The sequence below is a fragment of the Sparassis crispa genome, assembly GCF_003851025.1.
Source record: "Sparassis crispa DNA, contig_000000F, whole genome shotgun sequence".
Classification (NCBI taxonomy): domain Eukaryota; kingdom Fungi; phylum Basidiomycota; class Agaricomycetes; order Polyporales; family Sparassidaceae; genus Sparassis; species Sparassis crispa.
The window spans coordinates 4,219,950-4,243,904 of record NW_020939747.1 but is presented as its reverse complement, the minus strand read 5'-3'; the positions used below and the strand labels follow the sequence as shown (position 1 = coordinate 4,243,904).

The 23,955-nt window shown below is 52.6% G+C and overlaps 7 protein-coding genes and 2 non-coding genes across 9 annotated transcripts; 5 read left to right on the top strand and 4 right to left on the bottom strand.

Annotated features, from left to right (window-relative positions):
• Positions 1-160: 160 nt before the first annotated feature.
• On the bottom strand, positions 161-271 carry SCP_r0115490 (the record flags this gene model as incomplete). Its single annotated transcript, XR_003546565.1, has 1 exon — positions 161-271. It is a non-coding gene; the product is annotated as a 5S ribosomal RNA (ribosomal RNA).
• Positions 272-1,519: 1,248 nt separating this feature from the next.
• SCP_0115480 (hypothetical protein) lies at positions 1,520-2,392 on the bottom strand (the record flags this gene model as incomplete). The annotated part of the gene is made up of 3 exons (XM_027753770.1): positions 1,520-2,025; positions 2,085-2,165; positions 2,362-2,392. The coding sequence occupies 3 exons, from the start codon at positions 2,390-2,392 to the stop codon at positions 1,520-1,522; spliced, it is 618 nt and encodes a 205-aa protein (XP_027609571.1).
• A 797-nt stretch (positions 2,393-3,189) lies between these two features.
• On the top strand, positions 3,190-3,300 carry SCP_r0115470 (the record flags this gene model as incomplete). The annotated part of the gene is made up of 1 exon (XR_003546564.1): positions 3,190-3,300. It is a non-coding gene; the product is annotated as a 5S ribosomal RNA (ribosomal RNA).
• A 1,591-nt stretch (positions 3,301-4,891) lies between these two features.
• On the bottom strand, positions 4,892-8,196 carry SCP_0115460 (SPRY-domain-containing protein; the record flags this gene model as incomplete). Its single annotated transcript, XM_027753769.1, has 7 exons — positions 4,892-5,028; positions 5,083-6,249; positions 6,309-6,383; positions 6,436-6,566; positions 6,622-6,636; positions 6,688-6,802; positions 7,272-8,196. The coding sequence occupies 7 exons, from the start codon at positions 8,194-8,196 to the stop codon at positions 4,892-4,894; spliced, it is 2,565 nt and encodes an 854-aa protein (XP_027609570.1).
• A 675-nt stretch (positions 8,197-8,871) lies between these two features.
• SCP_0115450 (hypothetical protein) lies at positions 8,872-9,432 on the top strand (the record flags this gene model as incomplete). Its single annotated transcript, XM_027753768.1, has 1 exon — positions 8,872-9,432. The coding sequence occupies one exon, from the start codon at positions 8,872-8,874 to the stop codon at positions 9,430-9,432; it is 561 nt and encodes a 186-aa protein (XP_027609569.1).
• An 818-nt stretch (positions 9,433-10,250) lies between these two features.
• SCP_0115440 (Pre-mRNA-splicing factor ATP-dependent RNA helicase prp16) lies at positions 10,251-15,075 on the top strand (the record flags this gene model as incomplete). Its single annotated transcript, XM_027753767.1, has 20 exons — positions 10,251-10,586; positions 10,637-10,814; positions 10,866-10,994; positions 11,046-11,557; positions 11,609-11,966; positions 12,048-12,239; positions 12,292-12,449; positions 12,500-12,572; positions 12,626-12,757; positions 12,814-12,875; positions 12,935-13,145; positions 13,204-13,359; positions 13,420-13,567; positions 13,631-13,793; positions 13,848-14,161; positions 14,226-14,369; positions 14,419-14,543; positions 14,596-14,685; positions 14,741-14,870; positions 14,925-15,075. The coding sequence occupies 20 exons, from the start codon at positions 10,251-10,253 to the stop codon at positions 15,073-15,075; spliced, it is 3,762 nt and encodes a 1,253-aa protein (XP_027609568.1).
• A 370-nt stretch (positions 15,076-15,445) lies between these two features.
• On the top strand, positions 15,446-16,105 carry SCP_0115430 (hypothetical protein; the record flags this gene model as incomplete). Its single annotated transcript, XM_027753766.1, has 4 exons — positions 15,446-15,601; positions 15,648-15,770; positions 15,821-15,922; positions 15,983-16,105. 4 exons carry the CDS (start codon positions 15,446-15,448, stop codon positions 16,103-16,105), a joined length of 504 nt encoding a protein of 167 aa, XP_027609567.1.
• Positions 16,106-17,945: 1,840 nt separating this feature from the next.
• Positions 17,946-19,515, bottom strand: SCP_0115420 (hypothetical protein; the record flags this gene model as incomplete). Its single annotated transcript, XM_027753765.1, has 5 exons — positions 17,946-18,874; positions 18,932-19,078; positions 19,139-19,365; positions 19,431-19,459; positions 19,513-19,515. 5 exons carry the CDS (start codon positions 19,513-19,515, stop codon positions 17,946-17,948), a joined length of 1,335 nt encoding a protein of 444 aa, XP_027609566.1.
• Positions 19,516-20,623: 1,108 nt separating this feature from the next.
• SCP_0115410 (hypothetical protein) lies at positions 20,624-23,381 on the top strand (the record flags this gene model as incomplete). The annotated part of the gene is made up of 12 exons (XM_027753764.1): positions 20,624-20,922; positions 20,972-20,996; positions 21,050-21,494; positions 21,542-21,664; positions 21,721-21,851; positions 21,910-22,172; positions 22,246-22,327; positions 22,395-22,574; positions 22,636-22,919; positions 22,972-23,072; positions 23,124-23,220; positions 23,273-23,381. The coding sequence occupies 12 exons, from the start codon at positions 20,624-20,626 to the stop codon at positions 23,379-23,381; spliced, it is 2,139 nt and encodes a 712-aa protein (XP_027609565.1).
• Between the last annotated feature and the right edge of the window lie 574 nt (positions 23,382-23,955).

Genomic DNA, 23,955 nt, shown 5'->3' with positions numbered 1-23,955 from the left:
CATTAATTACGGGTACGCTACCTTCACACACATATTTACATGTTTTCAGGATGTCCGCAGGAAGAAATTTGTGTGTCAGGAATGAGTACACGGTGTTAGATCTAGACAAGCGTATTATCGAGAAGATAGAAAAGTTAGTCCAAGAAAAATTGAGAAAAACCACAGCACCCAGGATTCCCGCGTGGTCCCCCACCGTGGTACTAACTGGGCGGCACTTCGGTTAACTGCGCAGATCAGACGGGATGCGGTGCTTTCGAAGTCCTATGGCCGTGGATGATTATTTTCCTTGGAGAAGGCTTATAAAGGATGGATGGAGAATCCCTTAAATCACTTAACCTCTCCGGTGAATGTGGTTATAATCTATGGAGGTCGTTTGGTTACGGTTCGTTTAAGGACAGATGCCGTGATGCCGACGCATGGCTCTCGCGTGGTTCATCCAGGAGACCTCAGTCACCTCCTACGGGCGCTAATATTTTTCCTTAGCACCTGCCATTCGTCCCGCACGTCGTGCTCCTCGTGCGTCGGCTCGAGCTCATCGTTGCTGACGACGAGCTCTACTACATGCATGCTCAAAAAATTCTCCTAAATATTTTCACTCCACTTATTATCATGTACATGGCAAGAAGTATTCATCATGAATATGTAAGATGCTCTAGCGGTAGATAACCTGGTTCAAGAAGTTGCGCGGTTGCGAGTACCTGGCCATGGTGTCGACACCGACACCGGGCCTGTTTAGTGAAGCATGACTTACGCCATGGTACATGACCATTAAGACCCTCAAAATTTGGCATATTTTAAAGGACTTCCGTGTATTCTGGCATCAAGAATCACCATGGAGAGACGAGTGAGCGAGAGGAAACGTCGCGTTTGTGACGCGGCGCGGGGCCAGTGACATCTCCGCGTCAACTTCGACATTTTTGCCTCGCGAGCCTCCTACAGCAGCAACAACAGCGGGTGGTACAAGATTTTTGGGTTATATGCTTGCTACTGGTGTATGAATTCATTCAGATTATCGCTATATCTTACAAATTAATGCCCCGTGAATGGTGCACCATTCTTGTGAGCTTGGTACCCAGAGTGTCACAGTTGTGTGAGCTGTCTCCCTGCGTTCCGCTGAGAGTGACGACCAGGAGAGTGCCCGGCAAGCGAGGTAGTGAATTCAGACAAGATGTCGCGCTTCACAGAGTCGTAGGTCAACGTTCTTTGGCAGAGATCCTGCGTTGCGGTACTGCACGTCTCTCGCAGTCGTCGATTTGCGAGGAGACATTATGAACCTCCCTGTAAATCTCAAGGTGATTTTTTGTGAGACATAACAGTGCCCTACGCCGCAGCGCATGCCCCCTGGAAATGCTGCATGAACTGACATTCAGTAGGGTCTGCAAGCCAGCCGATGTACTCATATCAAGGTGTAAACAGACACACCGTCGCGCTTAGATCATTCTAGATACACTACCACATACATCGCCCTGTGATTAATGGATTGCGACCTCGCGAACAGCCTGCGCAGCAGCAGCTCGCGCTAGCTCCGCACATGCGAGCCGAGCAGCGCCGCGATCTCGTAGCAGCACACCAGCAAGAGCTGCCCAACGAGGTCCACCAGCGCCGAGTTCAACGGCAGCACCCACACGTCCGGATCGAGGTTGCGCGTCCACAGGAAATCCGTCGTCACCCGCGCGAGGAAGAGCGATACGACAAACCCACCATCAGGCCCGATGACACACGAGAAAGGTAAGAGGGAAACTCCACGCACCGTGAACCCGAAGAACACGACCTGGAGCACCATGAAGAGGAAGGAGAGCCGGAGCCAGCCGAACGCGAACACCGTCGCGAGGAACGCGACGTCGACGGGGAGGCTGATCAGCAGGAGGGTGGTCATGGCCAGGCGCGGGCTGGGGTGCGGGCTCTTTTCGTACGCTTCGTCTGCCGCTGGCAGGTCGGACAAGACCGTTGGCAGTGCGGAGGTCGCTGCGTGCAGCGCCGTCGAGAGACGGGAGACAAACACGGAGCCAACAACCCCCGAAAGGCCTGATAACAACAACAGTCACACTGACATACACCAACACCTGCGACGGAAGAACGTCTACCTGTGGCGACAACTGCGACGAGGGCGTAGCCAATGTATTGGCCGACGAACCTGTCCAGTACGAGGCCTGTCCCGACTCCCACTGCTGATGATCATCTCGCCGAATAAGGGCAGCCATCCTTCCGTGAGCAGATGCTTGACAGTGCGGCTCAGGAATACTGTCGCTCTTCGCCGCACGAGCTGGAGGAAAGCGTGCGATTTCTGTCGAGGCATCTCACATCGCGGAGAAAGCGGAGTGGATCGTGAACAACAACGGTCTTGAATATACCATCACGTACGTGTTGTGGAGATTACCGTCCGGTTATGCATACTAAGTGGACCTGCACAGTGTCGTTCAAGCGAAGGTTGAGGACATCACTCTTCCGGATGGGATTGAGCAAGTGGACGTCGTCATCTCAGAGTGGATGGACAATGCACTCCTCTACGAGCTGGAGTCGGGACGCGTGGGCGCGGAAGGCGGACTTGAGATGGGTGAGGGTCTCAGAAGACGCGACTGCATGGGTCCAGGAGACGCTCTCACTCGAAGAAGGCCTCGAGCTATGCCATCGACGTTCAACAGTAGGAGGGTTTCCAGAGGGTGTGAGGTGGATAAGAGAGCTTGTCGCCGCCATATTGCGGGCAGCAGCCGCCCGAGCTTCTGCACAGGCCCGGTGTCGGTGTCGACGCCATGGCCAGGTACTTACTCGCAACTGCGCAACTTCTTGAACCAGGTCATCTACCCCGAGAGTATCTTACATATTCATGATGAATACTTCTTGCTATGTACATAGTAATTAGTAGAATGAAAATATTTAGGAGAATTTTTTGAGCATGCATGTAGTAGAGCTCGTCGTCAGCAACGATGAGCTCGAGCCGACGCACGAGGAGCACGACGTGCGGGACGAATGGCAGGTGCTAAGGAAAAATATTAGCGCCCGTAGGAGGTGACTGAGGTCTCCTGGATGAACCACGCGAGAGCCATGCGTCGGCATCACGGCATCTGTCCTTAAACGAACCGTAACCAAACGACCTCCATAGATTATAACCACATTCACCGGAGAGGTTAAGTGATTTAAGGGATTCTCCATCCATCCTTTATAAGCCTTCTCCAAGGAAAATAATCATCCACGGCCATAGGACTTCGAAAGCACCGCATCCCGTCTGATCTGCGCAGTTAACCGAAGTGCCGCCCAGTTAGTACCACGGTGGGGGACCACGCGGGAATCCTGGGTGCTGTGGTTTTTCTCAATTTTTCTTGGACTAACTTTTCTATCTTCTCGATAATACGCTTGTCTAGATCTAACACCGTGTACTCATTCCTGACACACAAATTTCTTCCTGCGGACATCCTGAAAACATGTAAATATGTGTGTGAAGGTAGCGTACCCGTAATTAATGTCCAATGTGTGCACCATACACTAAATACAACCAAAGTTCCTACCCATGCACAAACCGAATGAACAGGTCAAGCAGTCTGCATGGTGTCTGATATAATTACCCAACTTTGCACGTTGGTCGCCGTCCCAAGAGCAGGCCCTCTTTTCAACCTTCAATAGACACCATGAATCACAGCATGGCCTTTCCCTTGTAGCAGTACTTCTCGAAGCACGCCTCGCACGAAGACAGGGCGCTGGTTGAGCCCGAGATCGACAAACTCCTCTGTTGAGTTGGGGAACGTCCAAGGGAAGGCGATCGTATCCTCGTCAGGCATAGTAATCCTGACCAGCGACAGCGTCGATCTCTTTTTTTTGGCACTTTCCACTGGGGATCCGGATGCATGGCAAGGTTGAGAACGTCGACTGAGCATCGAATCCCTGGCGAGGAACTTTAGAATGTGAAAAAACAGAACTGGACAGTTTCTACCCACGCGGCATCCTCCGTACTTGCTGATGAAGATGATACGCTGTCAGTTAAACTGAAAAATCAGGGACTTGCGTTGCATGCAAGGCTCGCTACCATACAGGCTCCTCCCAGTGGCCCACTTCACAGCGAATTCCCAGTTGCTTGGATCACGTTTGACCTATTCTTACCAAGATGGTAGGAACAATCACCGGACGGGCAGTTCTGCGGTAATAAAGTGGGAACTAATCAATATATACCGTTGAATTCTTCATTGATTGCTCGCGAAGCTTGTCTTCCCGTGTTGGTAAGAATGATCTGCCAGTAAGTTTGAGGCACGTCTGGGCCGCTAGTGTTCTTGGAATTTTGCGCCAGGGAACCTGCCTGGATTATGCAAAAATCAGCAAGTAAAAAGAAGGGAATTTCTTGGTCACTTACACCGCGACAGAACGTCGCCTAGGTACGAGCCACGAAGCAAGGGCAAGGTGAGTCTGGTGGATCTCCGTATCTCATGAGCACGCGAGGTTAAATGATATCAATCCCATAGGCTTCTCGAGATAATGTCATTTATTCTGCTGGACGCTACATACATGGCAGAAGAGACTTACCGTATAATTTCCTCCAATGGTTGGATTTTAACCAGCAATCTCCTTCAGGCCAGTCAAGCACATTCATCTTCACGATTGGCAGGCCTGCAGGATTTAGCATGATCGCGCACAAGTTGACTGACAAAATGTGATCCATGCACGATGAGTGGCGAGAGACGCCATGTGAATCTCGTCCTTCTCCGGTGTAGTTTGAGGTGAGTGGACAACAGGGTGTATTCAGATTTCCTGATGGTACAACGGCGAGTATAACTTACGCTAGACAGATCAATAGCACATACAACACATGCGAGAGGACGACGGTAGCCAGCTGTTCCACTGACGGTCTGACCCCTCACAGCACAACAAACCAGGTAAGCACACAACGAACAAGAAAACATCTGGCTTAAGCCTCCAAAAATTCCCGTCGCACATCCGCAAACGCCGCTGCTCCGGTACCAAGCAGGCCCAGTTGCGTGATGGTCGCGCTTGTCTGGCGGAACAGCGTCTCGAGAGCAGGATGCGCGGGGCGGCCCTGTGATTCTACCGTGTACATCAGTCAACGAACACAAACGGAGCGTAAGATCAAAGACGGACCCAGAATGGCTTGATTAACCTCTGCCGCGAGACTCGCCCGTGCCTGCTGGCCAGCGAGCGCACCGATCGCACCCCCCGCACGGGCAGGTTCATGATATGCGACGACGCCAAACGTTCGACGTAAGTGTGCCCGCACACCAGGACGTACGTCAGTCTTGTAATCGGCCTCTAGCTCTTGTCCGTAAGAAAGTGCGGTATGTAGTGCAGCTTTCGCTAGCACGGCAGGGGTGTCGGGCGGTGGAGATGGAAAATCTGATGGTTTCGCGTGAGATGGAGTAGGGGCTGGGTCGTCTATGTCCATCTCTTCGTTGTCTTTCTCTGGCGCTGGTGTCCCATCGAGCGCATCCTCAGCCATGCCGTCTTCAAGATCTTTCTCCTTCTCCTTCACACGCTTGAGCGCGTCCCCCGCCTGCAAGACGAGCTCGACAAACTTCTGGCAGCGCAGACGGAAGAGGAGCAGGCCATCTTGCGCGGCAAGCGCGGCGGAGTGGTACACGCGTAGGGCTGCGAGCGCGTTGTCGATGTCACCTGCGAGTACCGCGTGGACAATCGCGAGTCGTGTCTGCAGGTCATATGCTTCGGGATCGGAGAGGTCCACTTCCACGCTGGAGGAAGGCGCAGGCGCAGAAGCCACGGTGGGAGCCAACGTGTAGGCCGCGGAGGTGGGCAGAGGGTCATCGTCCATATCCATTAGCTCCTCCTGCTCTTCAGCCTTGGCCAATCCCCTCGCATCATTGTCCTCCTCCTTGACAAGCAGAGGTGGTCGCAACACCTCTTCAGCGGTGCGCGCGCACTGGGCGCGGAATGCACGCGCAGTGCGCGCATAGCCATGGTGCGAGAGGTATGCGAGGACGAGCTGTTGCATCGGGACGCGCGCCTCCTCTTCGTCGGTGGAGCCGCCCAGGCCGTCCGGCCCCTTCAGCCTGAGCACCTCCGTGTCTTCGCGCCCCTCGGCCTTCACCTCCCCTCCGAGACCGAGCGCGCCCCAGTCGATGCGCGTGCGCATGATGCCATCCCACACGGCGTCACGCTGCGCGCGCACATGGTCAGCAATCGCAAAGCGGAAGGGCTCGCCGCCGAAGTTGGCTCGGATGGCTTCGCCTGTGTGGCGCAGCCCTACCGCCGGATATAACTCTTGACCCTTCCCAACATTGTCAAAAACGTTGCCTGAAACAGGTAATGAGAGGTTAATGAGCTTGAGCGGGTCGAAGTAGGAACGTGCGTACCGAGGAAATTACCGTTCTTAGTATAAAATGCGCGGTTTTGGCTGAAGTCGACCCCACATCCAATCACGTCGCCCGCTATAGACACACCAATATCAGCTAAAGTATTGCAGGATAGTGAAGGGCTCACAGTCAAAAGTTGGTCCGTATGGGCTGCCATCTTTCTGCCCAGGGAAGGCCCATCCGTCATCGGCATGGTAGCCCCACGAGTGCTTTTCCCACCCGGGCAGTCGAGACAAGCGCACTTCTCCTGACGCGAATCTATGTCGCCGAACAAAGATGAGCGATATCCAACATTACTAGGGCCTAGGCGTACCCGATGCTGATATGTCTACCAGCAGACGTTAGTGGGAGGAAGATAAGACAGTGCTGTGAACCTCACCCCTTGTTCCCTTTGTTGAGAATTTCGACCTCGTAGTAGTATATTCCGCACGCGGGCGGAATGGCGTAGTTGGCGCGAGCAGCGGCAGATTCGCGGTCACCGACACAGGATGGGCCTCGATGAATTGTCAGCCAGGCACTTAAGGCAGAGCAGGAATGGGGAACAGAATGTGATGCTGTATTCCCTGCGCAAATAATCATCCGCGTGTGCGCAATTCGGCATAGCCGAGAGACGTGACAATGTGCGACATTCAGACAAACCATTCCAGAATCGAGAACTGCAGTCCTACACCAACCGATGAGAACCTAGGGCTGAAGGCATAAATGTCTTCGGAAAAATACACCACCTGACGACAGTAATCTGTGACTACTAGCCAAAGAATATTTGGCATGTAGTCACGGACCATTCACCAGAGAAATAGACATAGATGTCTTTGTGCATCCTAATTCATAACATCCACTAACACGAGAACACTAGAGCAAGAATACCATGCAACCGAGCTTACCAAAATGCTCAGTAGTATTTTCAATATCATTGAGGGGCAAAGAGAACAAAGAGGATAGAGACTCAGATAAAATACGCACCGCTGAAAGTCAACTCCCGCCCGTCCGCAGACACACTGAGCGTCGGCAAGCGATCTTGGTCGCTCCAGCGCGTGGGCAGCCTCAGGACCGGATTCGCCGCCAGTACTCCAACTGCAGCGCTAGGTGTCGTCGCGGATGCGGCAGGTGGCGGGCTTGCGGTGCTTTCGCGGTCGCTGTCGGCCACGGGTGTGAGCTCGCGACGGAGGTACGGATATACTGTGGGCGGAGAGGGAGTGCGTCTGTCGCTTGCCGGCGGAGGATGTCGCGGCGGGAGCGAAGGGCCGCTCTCGGTATGGAGGAAGCCACGGAGAGAGGAGTACTCGAGGTATGCGGGGCGCGGGAATGCATTCGCCTGTGCATGCGTGTGTGTATGGGTGTGAGAGTGGGCGGGTGGAGGCAGGAGTGAAGAGGACTGCGGGAGGAGAGTGGAGGAGAGCGGCTGGCGGTGTGTGCGCGCAATCGCCGGGGTGCTCGCGGTGCGCGCGATGGTACTCAGCCGGCGCGGGCGTGGCTGAGAGGGCGACGCTGGCAACGGCGGAAGACAAGCAGGGTCACGCGGTCCTGATCCCGGCGAACTCGTCGCACGAATAATACGCGGTTGGAACGTCGGGACTGGGGCTGTGCTCGAGGTGGCGTTGGAGCCTGGTCGCGCCGCGGTGCCGCCACGCCCGAGAAGAGAAACGGCGGAGGAATAACTACCAGCGATAGACCGCGTCGGAGACGTGTGCACTGGACTGGCAGCGACGGTCCGTCGGTTGTCGGGGCTGCGGGAAATGGTGCTCGTTAGTCGGGGCCGAACGGGCACGGGAGCAGACCCTGTAGGGTTGCTAAAAGGCATGGATATAACATTCTCGAGAGTACGTGCGGCGGCAGAAGAGGACGCGGGAATGGGTATGCTGGCGGAGCGCGAAGGCCTGGTCGTCATCGTCGACGACGCGCCCGAGAACGACCTTGGGGGGTCGATCGTGACCTCGGAATTTCGACCGAATCCTTCAGGACGCTTGCAGCAGTGACAAAGCTATGTTCTAGCCCTCTGGAATGTTTCAGGAGAGATTTCGAAATATTTGAGGACGGCGACGTGGTGGTGGTGAGAGGAAAGCAGAGACGCAGAGGCAGGAGCTCATGATCATGGTCATACTGTCCGAGGTCTTCTGACCTCCCCGTCATCTCCTTTCTCCTCCTTCTCACCACCTGCTTCTGAACTGAACCACTGGGTCGATGGCATCATCTAGTCATGCTTGCACTTTACACGAGGCTCTGAGCCTTTCCTGGGCATTTCCATGAAGCTTGAAGAAATCATAAAACACCAAGCATTCTTCGCACTGCGTTGTTCGTCGGATCTGCGGGATCAAGCTTCAAGCTTCAAGGTGAATCGATGGTTGTCCGTTCTGAGTTGTCGTGAGAAGATAGCAATTTGCCGAACTGGCTGGTCGAGTGGGCATGCAAAGAGCTCTTTCTGCGTGGTATACAATCCAACGTCTCGCCCGCTCCTGCGCTCTATCACCGCGGACTGACCAGTTCTGACCGCTCTAACTGGCATAACTCAACAAGTATTTCACCATGAGTGAGCATCCCGATGCCGTACGTTCATAGTTTATTCATGACTTTCCATCACCGTTTCAGCCCAGCCCGCCTCGATCTCAAAAGTTTATTCTTCGCGACGATTCGTGATCTCGGCAGGAGCCATACCTCTCTTGATCTTGCCCAGCACCCCCCTCAAAGTCGTGCTCGTGCACATAACTCAGAAGGACGAATAGCTCCTCGCAAAGATCAGGGAGAAGACACCGCAGCCGCAGCCGTGCGCAAGGGCTTTGAGGAAACAGGGTATCGCTGCCGTCTCACACCGATCCATATGCCCACTCGGGCGCCGATGCCAGATGCGGTGGGTGAGGACGTTGAGGTGCATTACCCAGATGTAGCGCCCGTGGTGGAGAATTGCACGGAACCGTTTGCTGCCGTGACCAACAGACGAGGGACTCTGTCAAGCTCGCGTATTGGTACGTTGGCGTGGTCAATGCTGAAGATGTCGCTCGTGCGTCCCCAAGAGGTCCTGGTCCTATTGGCACTCATATGGAAGCTGAAGGGAAAGACAAGGATATTCGACGTCGAGGATGCTCTTCGACATTTGACGTTTGATTCCAAGTTCGCAACGAATGCCTGAACGTTCTACCTGTCCTCGTATTTCGTAGTCACAGAGAACTGCTTATTTGTTATAGGTGTGCATACATACATGTTCTTAACATTCGCATCGGATGACATTCGGCGTCTCTTTGAAATACATAGATCAACTGGCCACGATCTCGCTGATTCCGAAGCAATTCCTGAGACAAGCTCACCGCGAATAAAGATCGATTGTTGAACGTTGATTTCGTGGTGGCTTCAGGCCAAAGACCATAGTTAGGCGTCAATATCTCAGGTGACCATTATCACTGCTCCGATTAGGCCTGGACCAATTCTTCTTGTTCATAAATGTTCCCGCTCTTTTTCCATTGAACCTCACGAATGCCGCCTCATTGGACGAACCTAGAGGGCCGACAGAGGAAGTCGTCGCCGCTTTCAATGAGCTGTTTGAAGATAAAGAGTTCGGCAAAATTGTGATGATGCGCTGTTGCACAGCGATGCTCTGGAGAATCTATGTCACTAGATTCATTTATTCTGAAATTGTTCGGACGTTGTGAAGGCTTTTACAGTGTGCATACGCCTCTAGCGGTGGGAACGAGACAAGGATGTGGAAGGTTTTATCCGCAGAACAGGGTATGAATGTGTCTGTCACCCGAATCTCAAGTGACTACTTCATATTAGACTTACGATGCTTCTCCAATGTTTCAAAGGATTTTGTTCTGCTCGAATAAAATGCTCATGAACAAGAGCCACGAACCTACAAGACCTTATTCGGATGTGCTGACTAAGCTTACACTTTCTCGATCGCCTTTGTGCAGCTTGCTGGACTTCGTATCTTTACTGCTGACTTTATTGTCGATGGCCTCACCCCCTCCCACCGACGACGGTTTCACCCATCAAATTGCTATCAAGGTCTCCAGGGCACTGAACACCGTGAACCCAAACGATCTTCTGGCACGTCGCGTCCAAGATATCGCGAAAACTACCTCTCTAGATGGCTTCATTCTAGCGGCCAAGTCCTTTGGGAAGTTCAAAGACACTTTCCTCGCGGAATTGCACTCCGAGATCTCTACGCACGCACAACAGGAGGCGACGGGCCACGTCCCACAACCTGTCCAGGGCATCGTGGTGCACGACAGTGAGGTGCTTGAACCGGAACCCGTTCGCGCGGGTGGGCTCGTGCGTAACGATGCGGTATGTCTTTGCACAATGCTCCTTTGGTCTCTGGCCCTGATACGTCTCAGAGACATACATTCCGACAACCTGCGAAACTCGAGCCACCCACCCCACGCACGTCTGTGCTGGGTCTCGACCGACTTGCTCAGGAAAAGCGTGCAGCTGCCGCGGAAGCAGCGGGAGTGAACGGAGAGGGCAGCAGGAAGAAACCGAGGCTGGACAATGGGTTTGAGCCCGTATTCAAAGGTGTGTCATGCACATTCTATTTGACCTTACCTTATGCTCAGCCGGTGTTAGTGCCGGCGTTGCCTGTGTCTCGGATGGCGAACATACGACAGCGTGGAGAGGAGACGCCTTCACACCCGGGTGGCTTATCCGAGATAGCTCGGAGACGATTAGAGGACCGGAGGCGTACCCGAGAACGGGGTATGTATGGCTAGCTTACATTTTCGACGGCGAACTGACACTGCGGTGCAGAAGGAATTACTGCGCAGAACGAGCGCAGAGACGATGCTCCACGTGGTCTAGGTGACTTCCAGCGTCGTTTAAATCGCGACCGCCAGTTCGACCATCGGCGTGATCGCGATAGGCGGGGATGGGATGCTACGCCACGCTCCGAACGAAGCGGACGGGACGAGGCACCCAGCGTACGCGTGCCTAATCTGTCCTGGGACGCCACGCCGCGCCGTGCATCTTCTCCCTCAGCGTCTTCGTCGAGAGTGCGAGACCGGCGGTGGGACGCGCTGACGCCTCGCCGCGCATCACCTGGGTCGGATGAGGGCCAGGGAGCGTTGGGCCTGGACGCACATGAGTGGGAAGAGGAACAAATCCGGCTAGACAGAGATTGGTACATGGGTGCAGAGGAAGGTGGTGGTCTGGGTGACGATGAGTTCAATCCGTTGTCCCAGTATGAGGACTTGGGAGCGATACGGCAGGCGGAAGTGGTCAACAAACAGATCAAGAAGATATCTGCGAAGCAGGCGCAATACGTGAGTTCCCCTCAAGCCTGTCTCTACGATTGTATGCCTAACATCTGTCAGAATGCCGACAACGACCTCTGGGAAGCAAACCGGATGTTGACCTCGGGTGTAGCTACTCGCAGAACCATCGACCTCGACTTCGAAGACGAGTCTGAGTCGAGTGTGCACGTCATCGTGCATGACCTGAAGCCGCCATTCCTCGATGGGCGTACTGTATTCACGCGTCAGCTCGAGCCGATCAATCCCGTACGTGATCCGACAAGTGATATGGCACAGTTTTCTCGCAAGGGCAGTGCACTCGTGAAGGAGAAGCGCGAGCAGGCAGAACGAGCAAAGGCTGCCGCAAAAATGGCCGCTCTTGGTGGCACTTCGCTCGGAAACATCATGGGCGTGCAGGATGAAGAGGCTCAGGCTGAGGGTGAGTCTTCCATTTTCTTACTTACCGTACTCTCGGGTGGACATTCACGTAGTCACTCTTTTCGTGCCACGGCATGAACAGCCGAGGCCGAGCAGAAGGCGAAGAGCGGCGAGAAGGAAGACTACAAGGGCGAGTCGAAGTTTGCGACGCACTTGAAAGCGGCGGCAGGCCAGAGTGTTTTTGCGCGGACACGAACGTTGAAGGAGCAGCGCGAGTACTTGCCTGCATTTGCGTGTCGCGAGGAGCTCATGAGGGTCATCCGTGACAATCAAGGTAAGTACTTTGCTCAAGTCGGTCAGTTGACTTTTCTTACTCGTGCTATCAGTCATCGTCGTCGTTGGCGAAACTGGCTCCGGAAAGACAACACAGCTCACTCAGTTTTTGTACGAGGATGGGTATTGCACTTATGGCCTTGTCGGTTGCACGCAACCAAGACGTGTCGCAGCGATGTCCGTCGCGAAGCGTGTCAGCGAGGAGATGGAGGTTCGTGCTCTAAAAGTGTTCTTCGGCTATTGACTGACAATTTATTGCAGTGCAAGCTAGGCTCGACTGTTGGTTATGCTATCCGATTTGAGGACTGCACATCACCTGAGACCAAAATCAAGTGTGAGTTGTATTTACGCCTGACGACGTCTGCCTACTCATTTCATGCCCCTCAGACATGACTGACGGTGTACTCCTCCGTGAATCGCTTAATGAAGGAGATCTGGACCGTTACAGTTGCATAATCCTGGATGAGGCTCATGAACGTTCGTTGAGTACCGACGTGCTGATGGGTCTTTTGCGAAAGAGTGCGTTGTATTCGCCGGCATCCACGTTTCACTGGCATATTGACATTATGTATCAGTCCTGTCTCGTCGGAGAGATCTGAAGTTGATCGTGACGTCAGCCACAATGAATGCTGAGAAGGTGGGTGTTCATCAGTCCTCGCTGATTGCAGGTTACTGATTGAGAACATGGGTCGGCAGTTCTCGTCATTCTATGGCAATGCTCCAACCTTCACAATTCCCGGACGTACTTTCCCGGTTGAAGTTTTCCACTCCAAGTCGCCTTGCGAAGACTATGTCGACAGCGCCGTGAAACAAGTACTGCAAATACATCTCTCGTTGCCACCCGGAGATATTCTCGTTTTCATGACTGGCCAAGAGGACATTGAGGTGACGTGCCAAGTCGTACAGGGTATGCTTGGAGCATAAATCTATGGTCATGATAGCTGACTATTCTATGCTGTCGACAGAACGGCTTGCTCAATTGGATGAACCTGCGCCGCTCTCCGTTCTCCCGATCTATTCGCAGATGCCAGCCGATTTGCAGGCGAAGATCTTCGAGCCGACCAGTGATGGGCGGCGCAAGGTCATCGTGGCCACGAATATCGCTGAGACATCTCTGACGGGTATGCGTTACATTCATGAATCAATCAGATTCGTATTCTGATTATGCATTGACGTTGCAGTTGATGGCATTTTGTATGTTGTGGACGCTGGCTACTCAAAGCTGAAGGTCTATAACCCCAAAGTCGGTATGGATGCGTTGCAGATCACACCGATCAGTCAAGCCAATGCCAACCAGCGGACCGGACGAGCTGGACGTACTGGTAGCGGGTAAGTAATACCTTGTAAGTGTGCTACGCCCCTCACGTACTGAGGTTCATCCGTGTCGTCCAGTTTTTGCTATCGGTTGTATACGGAGATGGCATATCGCAACGAAATGTTCGCAAATACCATCCCCGAGATACAACGAACCAATCTGGCGAATACCGTCCTTCTCCTCAAATCTCTTGGGGTGAAGAACCTGCTGGAGTTCGACTTTATGGATCCTCCACCACAGGTATGTCAGTTGGATGACACCCTGGGTCTTGCTCAGTAACAAACTTTGGCACAGGCAAACATGTTGAATTCGATGTATCAGCTGTGGGTGCTTGGCGCCTTGGACAACGTTGGTGACCTGACCCCCAGCGGCCGCAAGATGTCTGAGTTCCCTATGGAGCCGTCCATGGCGAAGATGCTGATCGTCTCGGTGGAATACAAGTGTTCTGCAGAGATGTTGACGATCGTGTCGATGTTGTCGGTGCCAAGCGTGTTCTACCGTCCGAAGGAGCGGATGGAAGAGTCGGATGCTGCACGGGAGAAGTTCAACGTACCTGAAAGTGACCATTTGACTCTGTTGAATGTCTTTACACAGTGGAAGAGCCATGGGTAGGTTGTCACTTCTGGATTTGACGTGAATAATGGCTCATCCCGGGTTCCTTCTCTTGTACAGTTTCCGGGACGACTGGTGCATGCGCCACTTCTTACATCCAAAGCTTCTACGGAAAGCCCGTGAAGTGCGCGCCCAGTTGGAAGACATCATGAAATTCCAGAAGATGGAGCTCATCTCCGCCGGTACCGATTTCGATGTTATCAGGTAAGCTGATTCGTTCTTTAAGTGGATGGGGTGTTTAAAGTCTGTCTAGAAAAGCAATTACGGCAGGCTACTTCCACCAGGCTGCCCGGGTGAAGGGTATCGGCGAGTTCGTCAACATCCGGACGGGTCTACCCACCCACTTACATCCTACGAGCGCGTTGTATGGCTTGGGCTGTTAGTACATTTTCGATTTATCTCCTAAGCGTACTCATAGTACTCGTTCTAGACACACCGACATACGTTGTATACCACGAGCTCATCCTGACGTCAAAGGAGTACATGACTCAAGTCACAGCCGTGGATGCATATTGGCTGGGTATGCTTTCGTCATTCCACCCTTCAGAAAGGAAGGCTCATATTTGATTGTGCAGCGGATCTTGGATCCGTATTCTACTCCGTCAAGGAGAAGAATTTCGATGACCGCGGTAACCGGCGTGTGGCAGATCGTGAGTTCTCCAAAAGGGCAGAGCTGGAGAGCGAGATGGCAAAACAGCGAGCTGAGTAAGTGGTTGAGTGTAGCTTTGAGTCTCGTTGACTGTACTCACGGTGACGTAGGAGCGCAAGGAAAGCGCAAGAAGAAGCTCTGGCAGTGAAGATTGCCAGCGGGTCAAATTCGAAGATCATCGTACCGGGTACACCGCGGCACACTGGCATCGGGGCTGGTGCTCGTGTGACGCAGACTCCGCGCCGTAGAGTTGGCATCTGATCCTCTTCATGTGTGTATGACATATGGTAAATTATTGTACTACAGCGGACTGATGCATACCTTGGTAACATGACTCGATTCTTCTCAATTGCGGATTTGATTTGTGTGGAAGCTGGCCTGACCGATCAGTGGCCCCTCGTCCAACCCTCGTCATCGTTGTCCGCATTCTGTACCCGAAGTGTCTGGACATCCACCAGACGGGATGGAGGCATTTGTATCCCGGGTACATCCGTACGAGCTCCACATGTTCTAGCATTAGTCTGGTCTTGTCGCGATCGGAACTTGCATTGCTTGTAAGCCTGGGGGTTGCATATAAAGAACGGTGGGATCGACAGACAGAACGCATTCGTTGCTTTTCTCACTTGCAGACATGGCATTTTATTCTGCATCCGAATTTGTGAGGGAATCTGAACCTTCGGGTTCACCTTCTCGTTCACCTTCCCAATCGCCGGTATATTCCTCCTATTCGCAAGGCCGCACGAGCCCTTCCCAGGTGGCAAACCATCATCATCACGCCTCAGACCATGTATGTAGTTCGCCTTATTATGAGACAGCTAACTAATGTAGCTCAGACTCTGCCTGCTGTTCCACGACTTGGAGTACCGGCTTCACCTCACCACCACGAGAGCAATCAGGATAGGTATGATGAAGAGATTCATGAGGTTGTGAACCACCCTCACCAGGCATCGGAACACGTACGTTCAAGATCTGCACCGCTGTTTCATCGTACCTGACCAACTTGAAGGTTCTTCCTAGTGTACCATATGTCCCGATGTCTCCACAACACCGTGATCATCCTGCGCTCGCTAACAGTCCTATCATGCATCCCCACCGCTCTTCAGAACATGTGTGTAAATCCGCATTCTTTGGTATCTGGAGATATCTGTTCTGATTGACCTTGCCCCAGATTCTTCCCGAAGTGCCTGCTGCGCATCCAACGGAACACTCAACCTCTGATATGAGTGACCGTCATGGTATTCATAAAATGAAGTCACCCAAGAAGGCCAGTCGCCCTATCTGGCGTCCTTAGGCTCTCGGCGAAGCAGGCCCTCAATAATATACCTATTGTGCATTAATCCTCATATCCCTCATCAATCATTGTCGTCCTTGGTAGGTCTGTTATCGTGGTTTATTCTCTCTAGCTGACTGACGTCGATGCCTCATAGTGCAACCCATGCTGCATGTGTTGGAGGTCTAGGGTTCTGTAGCAATAATACGTCCGTCCACCTTGTAAGATTAGTGATCAATTGCATAGCAGTGTTGTGTTTTTCCTCGCACGATGAGGTCGTCATTTGCGTTCACACTTAAGTGTTTAATTTGGAAGGCGTGCTGCGTGGAGAACAATCCCGGCCCATCCTATCATAGCCGCAGAAACGCGCGAACCGTGGCCACGTTAGGGCTGTTGCTCAGCCAAACGATGCCCACCTGTTGTTGTCTGATTCGTATTCCGCACCATCAATGAATTCCTTTCTGTGGGCATTTAGGAGAATATGTCACCATGTCACCAATGACAGTGGGCAGTGACGACAAAGAATAACGCGACGCGTCAAGCCACCAGTGGCGTGCTTTGTCGCGTGGGGCAATATTGTAAGCTCTCGACGACGCCGCCGCCGCCGTGATCTGTCGTCGGTTCATTTGGTGAGCACGGCCAGCTGACGTCTTAAAACATTGAGGCTTGGGGCCGCGCAGCCGCAGGGCTGTCCGACGGCGTTCCCGAGCTCGCACAACAAGGCGGCAGCCACGGTCGATATGGCAGGCTCAGAGACCACTGTGAGTGCACCGTCTGTGGTACAGTATATGGTCTTACAATTCGAGGACGGGCCGCCTGAGCCTCCTTACACTCCAGCGTCCACGCGCGTATATCGGGCCCGGCGTAGTCTGCTTTCGTAAGGGTCCGAACGATTTCGGAGTTACATAAGCAAAATGATCTCGATCAATGCAAATCTGTACTCTTTCCATCAAGGAACGTTCGGCCGGCATTGCGGCCGGCGCTTCGGCATTGTCTCGGCATCGCGAATTGCTATCTAATCTCCAATTTCTGAGTGACGCGAGATAACCGGACGCGGGCCTCGCGGGAGTGGCTGCTGTCGCGCCCCAAAAACAATTCATTCGTTACGCCTTTCGGTAGCTGCTACATATACAAGGGTAGACCAAAATAGATCGCGCCTGGCCAGACAGATGAGTGTCAGCATGAACGGGCAGGATCAGGCCCTCGGGACACACCTGGTGAGCAGAGTGTAGGTGCGAAAGGGCGGTGGTAGCCTCTTTCTGCCTGGCTGCTTATTACCAGTTACGCTGGCAAGCGGAAGGCAGGATTCGCTACTCCCGGCGGGAGCAGGTACGACGTAGTCCGAGAGACCACGCGAGTTGGCCCAGGCGCAACGTCGATTAGATTTGTTAAATAAATCTATATTAAACTCAGACTACGGTTCGAGGGGCGCGTTCGAAAGCAGACCTTACATATTGTGACCGTCCTCCCCACCTCGGCAAAGTCACTGTTGGCTTGCCTTCGGGAGACTAGGCGCGGTGTACTTAACGGCGGCGGGTCTGTGACATGTACGTATACATAAAAAGGGACGGGCACGGATATCCTGAGGCACGAAGTCTGGACAGAGTGTCTACCACAAGAGGGGGGCGATATTAGAGCCGTCGACACCGTGCTCGCAAAAATTCGAGGACCCCGTAGCCTGACAGGAGCAGCATGAGATGTGGTCCCATGCGCGTGAGTGCAAGCAGAGAATTGTACATTCCAGAATCATAGATAGCATGTATTCGATGTAGTGATACGTTTTACAAGGGACATTGGTCCCATTAATTCGCCGAAGACAGGCCCGGAGAAAACTTATGTCCTGAAAAGCAAGAATGGACGCCTAGTTCGGGGAGGATGCCGAGTGTGCATCACCGCCCACGCGTCTAGTTGGCTGCTGCTCTGCAGTAGCCGACCAACATCCCGCACTCTCAACACACTCGTCCTCAGAGTGGTCACAGTCTTCACAGTCTTCACCAGCACCAGAGCGACGTAACGGTAACTCGCGCTGCTTGCCCTTATCTGAACCCAGCGTGGTAGCGGCCCTTGCAATTGGAATCACCGCAGCATGTGCAAAGAACCTGTCAACTGAGCTCGGAGATGCATGCGTGCCGCTGCCGCTGCGACCAGGTGGATCCTGCAAAGGAAGCTCCACGCCGCCCGTGTAATCCACGCAGGTCCCGCATCCGTCCTTGCAATCGTTAAAATCCTTGGCCGCGTGCTCTGGTCCGCGATGCTCGATGCACCCTGGACACGCACACTGGTTCGTGCAGCAGCAGCCGGCGCTCACTACATTCGTGGCGAAGCTCAAGGACGGAATCGGAGGGAAGGTTGGAGCAGGCATGCGAGAAGCTGGCGTGAACGAGGGTGAACTGTGACTTGGAGAGAGAGGGGGATCTTGGATGTTGGAACGCATCACTGTGCCGATTGATGAGGAGTCAGTAATGTTGGCGCAATGCTTCGGCCGTTTAGGCTCGGGTATAAGAGTTGGAGATGGGGTCCGACTGGAGAGGGCACCCCTTGCATGCTTCCCGCTTTCCTGTGGATGAGCCTCGGCCGATGTAGATTCTGAGTGAGTAGCAGAACCTTCGGCAGACGGCTGACTGCAGCAAAAAGCGGCCGCCTGTGCGAGTGCCCACAATCCATTACGTGGTGCTATAGGGCTCTTCTCCTGAGGAGCGCAGAGGGAGGATGGATGAAGGACCGAACTGCGGGCTTGTAGAGGCCGACAACGACAATCATCACCATCACAGTGACAGTCAAAAGTGTTCCCTGAAGTGCACAAAATTTGTGAAACAATATACGATGCTCAACAGAAACGCTACGAACCGTGCGAGCTAGACTTAGGTTGGTACATGATGAAATTGATTGCGGCCTGTTTCGCGGACGACTTAAAGGAGACTTCGTCCAAACCGGTATACATGTCCTTGAGACCGTTCGGCAATGCAGGTGCAATAGGTCTGAATCTACCAATGGCTAATCATCCAACGTCAACAACTCCACAATGTCTGACGGTGAAGGATAACAGATGCGCACGTTTCAACGGGGCTTGTTGAGCGGCAGGGTTGGCATCGGCAGTCGAAGAGCCTGAAGCTGAGCACGACGCAGAATCGCAGGCGCATTTGTTGTGCGCGCGCTTCGTCTTCCGGAGCTCCCGGCACTTCTCGCATTGCGAAACTGGGCGTCCCTTCTTCTTGATCTCAAACAGGGGGCGGTCGGTGTGATTACATGAAGACGAACGGTGTCCTTTGATGCAGGACTCGCTAAAGAGGAACAGCGATGTGAATTCCGTGTGTGGACGATGCAAGGGTCAGAAGGACATGCATACCACGCGTATTTCTGATTATTGACAAATACCTGAAGGCTCTGTAAGTCGGTTCATTCAAGTTGACACGCAGTGGTATACCAACCATTATTCATGATCACCAGCGACACACCTGAAGATCAGAGAGAAGGAGACGATTATTGGATGTTAATGGCGCAGAACCTTTTATGCTTGTCGCCGTCGCGGCAAATATAGATACAGCACTGTCACAATCAGTGACACGGCATTTTGTCACGCTAACGCCGTCACTTGACTGAGACCGCCTGCACGGCCACACCACTTCTGAAGGGCCATTTGCAAGGCGTCTGATAATCCTTGTAGTTGATCAGTGTCGCATTAAAAGTGCATAATAACTAGCGACATACCTCCCGATGGAATCTTATCCTCTGGGTTCTATCACATCCCATTGAGAATCTCACACCTGACGCACCGTCTTCACGCGCGTGTACAACTCATCAACGTAAGGCTTTGAATTATCGATAAGATTCTAGCCTAATAGCCGTGGAGGGGGCCGGCGCGCAAGACATTTGCGAGATCTGAAACTTCTACCTCCATAAGATTAGGGAGAAGTGCATGATGCCACGCTGGAAGTCACGGCATTAAAGGCTCGCGCGGCTTCATCGGCCTGGCATGATACGAACACCCTACCCGCCTTCTCCATATAATTCTCATCAGCGAAATTCTGTGGTACTTACCAAGGGTCGAGTCTTCACGGTGGACTTGTGTCAGCAAAATAAGTACCACGCTGAGCTTTCCAAAGGCGAGAATTCAGTGTCAATCCAGATCATAAGAATTTGGAGGGCTGGGAGTTGTGACTATCGCTGTGGAAGGGTGAAAGCCAGACACGGATGCGATAATGCCTCACTGCACATCCACATTAGGCAAGTGAGCTGGTATAGCGCACCTCTCGGTCACGTGTATAGCGATTCCTCTGCTTGATTTGCTTTTGATCCTGATTCCTGAGCTATAGTACCACAACCTAGTAGCGATTATCGAGCGTCGCTGAAAGGGAGCGCTCCATTGTACAGCTTGTCGAGTAATCGTCTCTCGGAGGAGCCCGGTACGCAACTTGTGTTCAATTTCAAGCATAGCCTGTTGACAGACTTGACTTCGATGACTTTTCACCAGGATACTAGAAGGAGGTATCGAGGGAACAACACCAGATCATCTGCGTTTACTACTGGACTTTAGAGCATATGAGGAAGCCCCGGCGAGGTCGCAGCACTCGCCAGGGAACATTCGATCCCGAAGATGCCAAACGTGTTAAACACACCCAAATCGGCGTGTGGGATCTTTACGAAGAGAAACAGACGGAGTTCTCATGGCATATTCCTGGTTCATCGACGCTAGGACAATATCTAGAGATGAGCCAGAGCCTCCCATATGTTTGGAAAATGATGAAGGACATCTCTAGCATCCGCAATTGCTGGCAACTCCTCTTTTTCTACGTCATCGTAGAGTTCTTGAGCTCTCTGATCCCTGCAACAACACTATGGTGACTTACGTTGTTGTTTGATTTTGATCGTGTGTTAATGCCATTCCAGGTATTCGTCACGATTACTCAATATTGTGAGTATCTTGATGTTTATCAGTCTCACTGCACTAGACAACTCTACATTCAGGTACAAGTAGCGATTGACACACGAACAGTTGACAAGGATCTGCTCCTACACATATCTTTCGGCCGAATATGTTGTGCTTTGGCAACTCGTCTTCTGACCTACACTAAGAGTCGCCTTTCCTACCCCTTGAACGCCCGCCTCAAGCAACATTACTCTGTACATTTGTTTCGCGCCCGGGCCCGACTCGATTTTCCCACATTCTCTGACACTGCCGTCCAGCGCCAATTAGAAGAGGCTTCAGCCTCGTCTGGTCGTAGCATAGCGTGGGATACGTTCACCATGGTATCTGGTGCAATATCCACCGCGATACAGATCATCTCGCAGGTTTCTGTACTTGCGAGCGTTCTAAGAGACCAGCCGGATGGGCCGCTGCTTGCGATTCTTAGCTTTTCACAATCAGTATTTGGCTGGTTGCACGTGCAGAAGGCATATGGCTTCGCAAGAGGTATAGGTGCAACATATTTGGTAAACTTCATCTGACTGGTTTTATAGTGTGGGCTGCAACAACGAAAAACAAGGACTATATCCGAATCCAAGGTCTAAAACATGTCGTCAATGACATGGAACATCGCCAGGAGTTTGTAGCAGGGAATCTTGCCCAACATACCCTATCAGGTAGGACTTGATATTGGAGACAACTGATTCATGTCCGCTCACGCAGTTGCATCCAGAGTTTCAGGCAGCTGTTGCGCGGGTAGGAGACGACGCTGGTGACTATTGGGAGTTGCAGCGTAATCGCCGGTCGCGCGACAAGCTCACCTTCTCGTCGCTGATTCAAGATCCTCTGCGTGAGTTGCCCCAAGTAGGTTCCGTATATGTTCTGAATGATATCTTGCTTTTGACTAAAGCTGTTACTTCAGATTGTGTTCACACTACGCGCAGTGCAACGGCCTGCCTACTTACCTGTTTCGCTCGCCTCGCTCAATCTCATCCAGCAGACTACGGCAAGTTTCTCATGGACTGTGTACCGTTTTTTTGAGCAGTTCGGTTCCATCGCGGATCAGCTGGCTACCGTACGTAAATTATACGACGTAGTTGATATACCGAATCGCATCCCGGACGGCAATGTGCCATTCCCAGAAGACACACAGAAGCTGAAGGCGGGCATCTCGCTGGAGTTCAGGTATGCTCGTCATTGCATTAGCCTACACTGTTTCAGCATTTTGACGAGGAACATGTACATTACTTTTTCTCAGGAACGTTTCGTTCCAATACCCAGGTGCGGATGACTTTGCAATCCGCAATGTGTCATTCAAGGTCTTGCCGGGACAGCTCTGTGTAAGTGAAAACCCCTTGTTAATGGTTCTTCTCCGCCACACATCTCTATGCATCCTGTCTCTTCAAGGTAATTGTTGGCGTAAATGGTTCAGGGAAGAGCACAATTCTGAAGCTTATCGCACGTATGTACGATACCCAAGAGGGGGAGATCCTCCTGGACGATAAGGATATCCGCACGCTCAAGCTTGACGACCTTCGACAGGCTATGTCCGTACTCTTCCAAGACTACACCCATTTTCCGCTCACAGTGAGTGTCCTTCGCGGCGCTTCTTTATGCTTTTCCGCCCATCTTACCCTCGTTGGAGTAGATCGGGGAGAACATCGGCCTGGGAAATCCTGCGCATGCCGGGGACAAAGACCACATTCGGCTGGCTGCGAAGCTCGGCGGCGCGGAAGACTTCATCGAGCGTTTACCCGACGGGTTCGAGACGTACCTCGAGCGTCCGGTGCGCGACTACTATGCGGGGATTCCCGAGGGCACGCATACGCTATTCGGCCGCAGTATCGACTTCAATGCAGTGCGTAGCGCAGGGAACATGTCTGCTACGGCGAATACGACTTTGAGTGGTGGGCAGATGCAACGGCTGGCTGTGTGAGTGAATTTAACGGTAGGCTGTGGAATGATATCTCACTCGTTGTGCAAGGTCGCGAACGTTTATGCGTTCGGTAGTTCCGGACGACTCGACTGTGGGCCTGTTGTTGTTTGACGAACCAAGTGCCTCGTTGGATCCCGCAGCGGAACATGGTAATGTTTATATCTTTTTTTGAGGTTTTGATCATCTAAGCGTGGGTATAGATCTATTCGTGCGGTTGCGCGAACTGCGGGGGAACAAAACTATGCTATTCTCCTCACATCGCTTCGGGAGCCTCACGCGGCATGCAGATCTGATCTTGTGGGTGCTCTCACTATGGAGTCGACGTTACTTGTTAAAATTTTTGGCGCAGATATATGGACGACTCGGTCGTGGTGGAAGCTGCCACGCACGACGAGCTGTTGAAACGTGATGGGGAGTATGCCCGCATCTGGAAGCTGCAGGCGCAAGCCTTCCTATGAGGTTGCACAACTTCAAGCATTGGCTTGCGCTGCACCTTGGTGAAAACTTTCCCACGCGCTATTTTACACTGGGCTCTGCATACGCGAGGCCATATCAGTATATTCTTGATCTATAAGGTTCTTTGAACGGACCTAGACACGACGGACCAATCATGACATGCTATGGTGCTGTGTTGCACCTGGAGCTTCGTTCACTTCGATCTCGGTCGCACACTCGTCTAGGCTTACCAATTTACAAGTGCAGGACTTCCACGAAAATGTCACAGAACTCGAATGCGACCCACTTCGCGAATGAAAATTAGAGCATGCACACTGTTCGATTTCTTTGTTGGCAGACCTGCTCTCAGTACAGTGCGAACGAGCAGCCATTTAATATACCAATATTACTAGATTGAACTTACTGCTCACATGTTGCAGGTGTCATTGCTGCGAATCTTCCTGCTAGATCGGACAAAGGCTAATACGGAGGAGGGACCGATCCACTATGGGTTCATCCCACGGCAGTCAGAGGTAGATACGAGGATCAATATTCAAAGAAAGACAGTGCCAGCACAACCTTTCGCATGTCCGAGAT